The following is a 10,342-nucleotide window of genomic DNA, read 5'->3' as shown; positions in this document are numbered from 1 at the left end:
CTCCAGATTCCAGCATCTACAGTGTCTTGTGTCTCCATCTCACTGAATCCTTGGCTCCTGACCACTCATCTCGACGACAGAAGATTGGGAAACTGGAACACGGTTAGTCAAGAGTCAGTAATGACTTGGAACGTGGTCTACGTGCATCCCCACATCGTTTGTACTGTATTTCGATTATATAAATTAAGATGAACTTGGTTCTGGAGTTTGATCGCTTCCTCTGTTAAACTCGGTGAGCCGGCACCTGGAATGTTACCTACAGATCTGGATTACCTACCCGAGGAAAGTTTTACTTGTAACGAATGTTCACCAGATTGAGTCCGAGGATGGACAGTTTGTTTTACAAATGTAGATTGAGTACAGTGAATTTAGAAGAATGAGGGGCAATCTCATTGAAATATGCAAATTGACAGGATAGGTGTAAACATAATGTTTCCCCCAGCCGGAGTGTTTTGAAGCAGGGGTCCGATTCTCAAAATAAGCAGTTTGCCTTTCAGGATTGAAATATGAATTTCTTTACCAGGAGGGTGGTACATCTTTGGAATTCTCTACCCCAGCTGGCTGTGAAGGTTCAGCCACTAAATATTTAATACATCAATAAGTGTATGGATTTTAAGGAAATCAAGTGGTATGGGATTAGTACAGGGAAGTGGCGCTGAGGTGAAAGATCAACCAGGATCTCAGTGAATTGTTGAGCAGGTGTAAGCGACCAAATGGTGCTTTGATTTCTCCTATTCTTGTGAAAGAAGCACACGTTCTAAACTGCCGACTGTCTGCTAAAGCCACCTGGCACTCCCAATTTCAAGCCATTTTAATTCCCCTCCCCATTCCCACGCTGCCCCCGGTCTCCTTCACTGCCTGAGTGAGGGCAAACGCAAACTAGAACTCCTCATATTCCGCTTGGGTCGTCTGTAGCCCAACAGCACGAACACTGAATTCTCTAATTTCAGGCAATCTGGCTCCCCTTCTGATCTCCCCAAGCTCTCTCTCACACCCTTCTTTCAAAGCCGACCCCTCAGCCTCTGATCTCAGTTTCTTTCACTTCTTCCATCTACTTATCAGCCACACCCTCCTCCCACTGGGTCCCCTCCCCCCATTGTTCCCTTTCCTGGTTCCTCTACCTTCCTTTCCCATCAGATTCCATAAAATGCAGCCCTTTGTTCCCTCCACCCATCACCTCCCACTGTCAATGAACCCCTCCTCCCCCCCAGATCTGCATATTGTTTGCCAGCTCTTGCCTCGCCCCTTTCCTTCACCTCTTTATACTGGCCATCTCCCGTCTACTCTTTCAGTCCAGATGAAATAACCCAAAATGTAGACTGGTCCATTTCCCTCCATAGATGCTGCCTGACCCACTGAGAAGCTCCAGATTCCCCCATCTGCAGTCTCCTGTGTTTTCATCCTGAACTATCCACCCGCCTCGTCAAGCACCACCCTCTCTTTGTGTGGGAGAATCAGTGCATCCGCTGTGGGAAGCAAATCACCCTGCAGCCTAAAGGTCTGCCTGAAAAGGAACAAGATGACAGTGATTTCTGCATTGAAGAAATTCACCCTGAAGCCGCCTAGTGACCAGAACCTGCAACAGCATTGATTGCTGACATGGCCAAAAAAAAACGAATGATGAAAAATAGGTGCAATTTACATTTACAGAATGAAAACGTTGCCAGAAATGCATTGGTCAGGATACGAACCTGCATATAGGAAACAAAAAGCATATGCAAGGTTTCAAACATTTGTTCTTCTAAATCATACGTAGGACCAGCTTTGAATGCCAATGAACATACTGGCAGTGATGAGACAGGTTTTGTTCTTAAAAAGCACTCAACACATGAGAAAATTCCAATTTTATTAGAGATATGGAGTATAATCTCCAAACGTGAAATTGCATTTGTTTTCTAACTAATTATGCAGCTAAACACGTCCGACGATCAAGAACTTTCATCCTTTCAGGGCCTTTTATCCTACAGCAGCAGGAAGTTCAACCTCCAGGGCCCCCATTTACCACCTTCTCCACCCTCACATGCCCAGGTTTGGTGCCATGGATAAGGAGAGAAGGACACAGAGCTTCTCTTCCACCTGCACCTAGCCAAGAGGCCAACATTTGTTCTAATGTTACGGATGCAGGGACTTTGCATTAAATGTCACAGGAACCTTTCCTTCACACCCATTTCAGATCCATGCTGCACAAATTGTGGTCTCCAAGCACATCCAGGAACCTTGGATAAGCAGGGTGTTCCGCCAATGGAGCACTGCAGTTGGGTCCCAAGCTGACAAGCAGTCATCAGACACCATACCTGTTTACTTCTGATTTAAGGCCAAACTTCTGGTGAACTGCCATAGCTCAGGATTCAGCTACATCACCATTTCCCTTTAAAGCAGCACCAAGCCATGAGGTTTGATCCCCAGTCCTGGACTGGGAGAGCCAAGCTGGGGTCTCATAACTGACCACAGTTGAGGGGAAGAAGTTGGGGCTGGTGTCCAGAATTTTAATGCAGTATCTCATCCTAGAGAAGGTTCAACAAGTTGTTTATATTGGAATCCCTGTTCCTCATTGCAATGGACCCTCACATCCCTCAGAGTAGATCCTGTATTTTGGTTGCTCAGAGTTCTTACAGTAGCATGATCAAGAGTCAAAGCACAAAGTAAAACACATTGAGGGGCTGGGTACAACAATACCAAGCTGGGTAGGTGCAAAGATCTTTATTAACTCACAAGAAAGCACTTTCTCACAAGCAGTTTGTTTATGCACCATTGATACTTTTTTTGGCCCATGTTTAGCTCTGTGTTTCTGCAACCCCCACCCTCCCCTCTCCAAATGTCACACCAAGCCAGCACAAAGGTTTCTCACCTCTTAGCCATTGCCAAAAGCTACCCATTTTTGCTTGGTAAGGGCAGCAGGAGAAAGATAATAAAAGCTCTCAGCTGTAGTGAACTTCTATTTCCTTCAGGTGAAAATAATTGTTTCTAATAACTCACTCTTCACCTTGGTATTTTGATGTCTGATGAGATCAGGGAGGCCGAGGGGATTTAAAGGTTAGCTGTGGAAATCCTACTGTGCTGCTCTCATGTAAATTGGACAAATGTCAAGTGAAACCAATTTTTTTTCAACTCCCAAGAAATTTCAAGGACCAGAGCTGTGCTGAAGGGAGAAGAGATACTCCACTGCAAGCTTCAGACAAAACAGGCATGTTTACCAGAAAATATAGGCAGCACAGGTAGTTTCCAGTTTCTGCAGCTTTAACCTAGAGCCAGTGTCTGCTTAGCTGCAAATGTTTCTTATTATATTTACATTTTTTTTTAAAACCACTAGGGTCCCATATTTGCCAGTTTAGGGATTCTGCCCAAGCCTCACAGAACAATGCTCAACATAAAAGGACCACAACTTAACAGGCATCAGGAATTTAACAAAGTCTTTGCAGAACAAACTTGCGATAAAAAGAGAAACTAACACAGGCTCCAATGCACATGCCAAATGAAATGGCAGGGACAAAATAAGTTATGCCTACCACTCAGCCTTCTTAAAAAAAATGCAAAAGGATGAGCACGTAACCCTTTCACTGCAAATAATTCCCTAAAAATTAGATTAAAAATAAAGTTCTAAATTAAGGCAAAAGTTGATTCACAGAATGAAATGAAAAATTAGGGGGAAAAAAAACACCAAAAAGAAACCCATAGATGTTAGGGGTATGCACAAGGACTGAAATTCAGACTAGACGGAGTCATGACAAAACTTAAAAGCCAAAATTGTGGTGCAGACCAATTAAAACAAAGGGAAATAACTCACAAAAATAATTCCCATCTCCTGGGAAACACTTAGAGCAAACAGCATGGCGAATTACAAAAGAGAATGACAGCCTGGGGTCTGAAGTAAAATACTTGGTTAAAATGTTGACATATAAAGTGCACATTTTGCTGCAGCACCACACACAATGTGGCCATTCTCAGGGAGACAGGATCAAATGAGGTGTTTGTTTGTTACAATGGATATTATTGCAAGGTAGATATTGTGTTTTCCAATTTTAAATTTGTAGAGAACAAAAATACTACACGCACAGTCGGAAGCTGTTCACTTGCCTGCCTCATTCACAAGTCTCAAGTACTCTGATAAAACCATGAGGTTGTTGACAGGAGGCAGATATGGCAACTGACGCCTCGCTGCTCCCCCCCCCCACCTCCCCCCCCGACCAAGAGCAGGTTTGTGTGCAAGCCCACACTGGGTGATTGTGGGGCTGACACTCCTGGTGTTGCAGGGTCATGATTCAGCCAGCTCTGCAAGTTCCAGCTTTATGCATATCCCACATTCAGATACAAGATAGCCCCCTCCCCCGAAACATTAAGAAAAAAAACTGAGATTAAAAATATCTATACAAGATTTACACCCTTAAGCAAAATATAACTGAATCATTCTGGATGGAAACACCAGGTCCCCAGCTAAAATATCCTCTTCCTCTTCAAGTAAGAGTCAGCGTAGTGGCCGCCCAACCCTTGAGAGTGCTGGCCGATATAGCCTCCTTCTGGACTGGGCTCAGGTGATGGGATCAGGTGAGAGGCACCCCGCTTGTGGCCAATGAGTGGAGTCTGTGAAAGAGAGAATCAAGGTAATTTACAGTCCAATGTTAGCTATTCCATCCCATGTTCCCCCTCTCCAAACTTCCAATCCTATGACATGCTTCAAAATTCAGCCATGTAGTGGTAATGTTATCATACAACAACAAATGACCAAGGAACCGATAAGGGAAAGTAGAATAATCTAGCAAATATGAAAACAGACTGACAGTGATGTGAAAAAGAAAAGATTATCCCGAGTTAATGGTGGTCCCTTACAGCCTGGGAGAGAAGCTATATTGGGGAACATGGAACTGGTGCAGTAATTAAACCAATACTCTGGATCTCTTTTCAAGGAAGATGATACAAGAAACCAGCTGCCAATGATGGAGAACAATACATCTAGAATGAATCAGAAGCATAAATGAATTAGGATTAATGGAAGAGTATTAAGTAGTAAAATACAATATTGAGAAAGCCATAGGAGCTGATGACTTCTATCAAGGTTTTAAAAAGAGGTGGCTATTAGGACAGTGGATGCATTTGGTTGTCAGCTGTAGATTGGAACCCTACTATTTAAGGAGGGAGGGAGGGAGGGAGGGAGGGAGGGAGGGAGGGAGGGAGGGAGGGAGGGAGAGAGAGAGGGAGAGAGAGAGATTACAAAGATTTACAGGATAGTTAGTCTGACACTATTAGTAAGGAAAATGCAAGAGTCTCTTAAGGAAGACTAACAGAGCACTTAGAAAATTAAGACACAGATATATTGGAAAAAGAAATCCCGTTTGACAATTCTGTTGAAGTTTCGAGGTTGCAATTAGCAGAATTGATAAGGGAGAACCAGCAGATGTGACACATTTGGCATTTGATGAGGTGACGTAGAAGAGTTTATTAACCAAAATTAGAACATGTGGGATTGGAGGGTGACATACTAGTGAAGACCAAAAACTGGTTAATGGACAAAAAACAGTAGGGATAAATAAATCAGTTGTGGATTAGGAGACTGACTACTGGGCTTCTGCAAGAATCAGTGCAGGGGCCCCAATGTTCATTACCAGTTGTATCAGCTGTTGTAATGAAGACACCAAGCCTATTATATTTAAATTTGTTCATCACACAAAATGGGGTGGCAGTGTGGAGTTAAGAATGTAAAGGGACTTCATGCAAATATTTTTCCAGGAGTTGCAAATGAAATTGAACATTGCACTATCAGCAGCAAATACTGTAACCTCACTTAGACCCTTATGATGGAAGGAAGGTCATTGGTGAGACAGCTGAAGATGTTGGGGATAGGATACTGCCCAGGAACACCTGGGATGACTGACCACCAACAACCACAGCACCAGTGACCCAGGTTCAATTCCAGCCACTATCTGTAAGGAGCTTGTACGTTCTCCCTGTGTCTGCGTGGGTTTCCTCTGAGTGCTCCAGTTTCCTCCCACATTCCAAAGACGTACAGGTCGAGTTGTGGGCGCGCTATGTTGGCGCAGGAAGAGCAGCGACACTTGCGGGCTGCCCCCAGCACATTCTCAGTAATACAAAACGATGTAGTTCACCGTGTGTTTTGATGTACATGTGACTAATAAATAAATATCTAAATCTTGGTGCAAGACAATGGCTCCAATCACTGGAATGTTTTCCCTTTCATGTTCATTGACTTGATTTTTACCAGGATACCTTGACGCACACTCAAATGTCATCTTCATGCGAAAGGGTAGTTAACCTCACCAATACCTCCATAATTCAGCTCTCTAGTCCCTATTTGGACCAAAGCTGTGATGAGGTGGAGTCAGATGGTCCTGGGGGAATCTGAACTGGGCATTGACAACATAGTCAACGACAGATTTGATCATTTTTCTGATAAGTGGGAGTAATGATTGGGCAGTAATTAATCTGATTGGATTTCTTTTATTGTGAACTGGCTGACTAAGTGAATGGGCAAGAACATGGCAGATGGAATATAATGTGGACATATGAGAAATAATCTTTTTGTAGAAATAATTGAAAAGCAGAGATTTTTTAAAATGACAGGAAATGATTGAAAGGCCTTAGTGCAAATGTATGCCGAGAGTCTTATTTACAAATTACTTAAAGTGCAGGTACAGCAAACAATAAAGGAAAATTAACATATTGGGTCCTCAGTGCCAGCAGCTTTGAGGATAATAGTAAAGACATCGTACTGAAATCACCTGGAATACTGTGGTCTCCTTCCCCAAGGTAGACCAAGTGCAGCCAAGCTTTAGCGGATTGATTGGGATGGAAATGGGGTGGTGTTCTATGAGGAGAGATACAGCAGATTGGGACTATACTCCCCAAAATTTTAATTAAAGGTGATCACACTGAAACATACAAAGTTCTTACAGACCCTTGATGATATTTCCCCAGGCTGGGATGTCTAGAATCAGGGCACAGTCACAAAATAAAGGATGTGTGGAGGGGAAATTTTGTTACCTAGAGGATAGTGAATGTTTGGAATTCCCCAACCAAGGTGGCTGTGGAGGCTTAGCTGACGAGAACATTCAAGAGATGAATAGATTTTTGGATATTAAGGGAACCAAGGGATATGGGGTTAGCGATGGAAAGTGGTGCTGAAGTAAAAGATCAACCTCAATCCTACTGAACAGCAGAACAGGCAATGAGGCACTGAATGGCCTAACTCTATTTCTATCTTATGATTTTATATCACTGCAATTACACTGAATTGAGCAGCATTATATCCTGAGAGCAGATAAGAAAACAAATTATGTTATCAATTGGCACGAGACTTGTTTCAGCTCAATGCATGGGGCATCAAGTGGTGAAGAATTTAAAAACCGTTGAAGGTATTGGCACAGGGATCTGGAACTCCATTGAGTCTCTAAAGATTCAAAACCAGATCACACATTAATGCAGTCATGACTTACTTCGAGGGATTTTCTACCACCCTGCATTAATTTGGTTGTCCCTGGCAGAACAAAGATGTTCACGGATGACTCCCCCAAACGTGTCAGCAACATTCTTGATGGGTGAGACCTTCTTGCCTGCAGTCTTTTCCAATACCCAGCAAGCCCAGAAAATCCTCAATGCAATTTGCTTCCTGGTTATTTAACGTGCTCATGTGATCTTCCTGTATTCTATAACTTGCTGCTGATAAAGCTAAGACTCGTGAGTTCAGCACGAACTAAACTTATTTGTGCAATGGGCATTAAGTGGTACCAACACTAAAAATGTGAACAATCTCATCCATCTTTCGTAAAAGCCAAGCCACTTATTTCTTGCATTCTCACGACATAGGGTTAAATAGAGATGGGGAACCTCCTATTTCAGAGAAATGAGACACTCATTCGTTTAAGTGCATATCTCTATCCCACTCAGAGATCCCACTCAGAGATCATAACCAAATGTGAGAATCTCTCTAGCTAAAGCAGTATTTAATTAATATCAATGGAATGTCTTAATTTAAATCCTGTTTCAACATAGCTGATTTCTAAGAAAGCAACTTTCTGGACTTTTAACAGACAATTAAGTTCCTGAGAAATTAGGGCACAAGGCACAATCCTTTGCCAGTCGAAGCTACAACATTGGCGAACACTCACTATGGCCACATTGCAGTTTGCATTAGGCACAATTCCAACTTACAATGTGAGCAGACAAATGAATCAAGAAGTGAGACAGTTACCTTCAGCAGGGAGCCTGGTGGGGAGCTGGAGGGCCGAGCACCCAGGAGTCCTGCCCCAGAGCTCAGCAGCGGATTTAACTGCAACAGGCCAAAGAAAAGTTACATCTCTAACTGGTTTAACAGCAGATTCAGTTCATACCATGAGAATAATTAAACAGCAGTAAAAACATAACACTGGCCATCTGTCTTTCATAAGAAGTCTGTGAAAGACTCTTCCCTCAACCCAAAGCACATATTTTCTGCTCTCGCTGATTTAGTAGTCAGCCAGAATATGACAAATGCAGAGAAGCAGACTGATTCCCAAAGACAGAATATAAATCTCGGTCATTTTGAGATAATAGATTCGTTGGTCTTAAAAGGGACAAAAAGTCATAGGAGTGCTACGGGATCCTATGTACCTCACACTCAGGTACATTTTGGTGTTATCATCCTGCAGTTTGCATGCAATAAAGACCAATAATTCCAGGATGCCAAATGGGCCCTGGGTTTCCTAGCAGCTACTCAAGAGGCAGCCACTAGGGCATCAATTAGCAAGCAGCAACCTGCTCCAGTTTAACAAAGGTAGCAACAAGTGGCAAATGGAACTTAACATTTTCTCTTCAACAGCCGGCTATAGATCAGCATAGCTCTTAGTTCTGAAGGGGAAAAATTAGAAAGGTCTTTCTTTAAAATAATTTCCATTGTTAAATGGTGCAAGTCAGCTTAGTCAATCATTTCTCAAGCAGGAAAAAGTTTTTTGGGATGTGGGCTCCGTTAACAAGGCCAGCGTTTACTACCCATCCAAGACTGCTCCCAGAAAGCGATGGTGAGCCATTGCTGTGAATTGTTAGCCTTCTGAAGGTATGCCTACAAAGGCTGTCGAGTAGAGAGTTCTAGGATTTACAATCAGTGAAGAACTAGATATCTATTTCCATATCAAGATGGTGTGCAACAAGTTGGAGTGCCAGTGCACTCTTGAAGTTCTTGTCCCTTTTGGAGGTTGCAGGCTTGAAACGCATCATTAGAGTAGCCCAAGCAGGTAATTGCAGTGCATTTTGTAGTCACTGGTGGAAGAAATAATTCTTAAGAGTGATGTAAACAATGACAATCACAAGGTTGATTTGTGCTGGATGGTGTTGAGCTTGCACATCCAGGCCAGTGGAGAGTATTCCATCACACTCTGGGCTTGGGGCTTGTAGGTGGTGGAAAGAGTTGGTAATGAAGGAATCTTTGCAAGGGAATGCCATCAAATATCACAGGTCAGTGATTTGTCTGTCTTGCTGGACATGTTCATTGCCTGGTATCTTTGTGAAGTCAATGTCATTTGCTGATCAGCCCAGACCTAAATGTTGTTGAGGTCTTGCTGTAAGTCAGCGTGGACTGAGGTACTGCAGTTACAAGTGATATTGAACTTGGCATAATTAGTAGCAAGCATCTCCAAGATTAGGCCTGGGGTAGTGCACCAGGTAACTCTTGCAATGTTATCCAAAGGCTGAGATGATTGACTTTCTACAATCAGAGCCACCTTCTTTTATGCAAAGCATGACTTAAGTTTTACTGGACCTCCTGATACCACACCTGAAGGGCAGCCTTTTTTGTCAAGGGCAGTTCACACATCACTCTTGGAATTTAGAGGTGAAAACTAAACCTGGCATCAATGAGCAGGTTATTGTGGGAAAGGACGGTTCGATAGCACCGAGGACACCTTGTATTATTTTTGCTGATTAGTGCTTCTCAAAATAATTCACTAATGCAGAGATCTTTGAGGGATGCGAGAGCATCACAGAACAACTTCTCCCTTGACCCAAGATGCAACTTATTTTCATACTAAACCATGGCACTAGAGGTGCAAGAGAACAGCTTACCAGCAGCATTCCACACTTGGCCAAGTGAACACAACAGCAAGATTGCACTACAGGGTGTGCACTTATTTCCTCTGGCTCTACGGAGATAGAATTTTATGCAGTAATAGGACCATTGTCACAACTCAAGGTCATTTGGACAATGGAGGGCCCCAATCAAGTTGGGAGGGAATCCTTAATCAGTGTCCACAGAATCAGAGCAACTTACAATGCGGGCCATCTTTTAAACTATTGCGTCATTGATAGAAAGTTTTTCTTCACAACAGCCTGTAAATAAATGTGCATAATGATACATCCCACT

At 42.9% G+C, this 10,342-nt stretch overlaps 1 protein-coding gene across 4 annotated transcripts in view; it reads right to left on the bottom strand.

Annotated features, from left to right (window-relative positions):
- Positions 1 to 1,882: 1,882 nt before the first annotated feature.
- raver1 (ribonucleoprotein, PTB-binding 1) overlaps positions 1,883 to 10,342 on the bottom strand; it is a 43,863-nt gene continuing 35,403 nt past the window's right edge. For 3 of the 4 annotated variants that reach the window (XM_052042297.1, XM_052042294.1, XM_052042295.1), the window contains 2 exons: positions 8,201 to 8,278; positions 1,883 to 4,578 (listed from right to left, as the gene is read on the bottom strand). In XM_052042297.1, the coding sequence (XP_051898257.1) occupies positions 4,432 to 4,578; positions 8,201 to 8,278 (225 nt within the window). In that variant the 3' untranslated portion in view covers positions 1,883 to 4,431. The remainder of the gene's footprint in view (positions 4,579 to 8,200; positions 8,279 to 10,342) is intronic. The other variant, XM_052042296.1, reaches the window with a different exon arrangement.

The sequence above is a fragment of the Pristis pectinata genome, chromosome 31 (genome assembly GCF_009764475.1).
Source record: "Pristis pectinata isolate sPriPec2 chromosome 31, sPriPec2.1.pri, whole genome shotgun sequence".
Classification (NCBI taxonomy): domain Eukaryota; kingdom Metazoa; phylum Chordata; class Chondrichthyes; order Rhinopristiformes; family Pristidae; genus Pristis; species Pristis pectinata.
The sequence above is the reverse complement of the archived record's forward strand: the minus strand, read 5'-3'. Positions and strand labels throughout refer to the sequence as shown.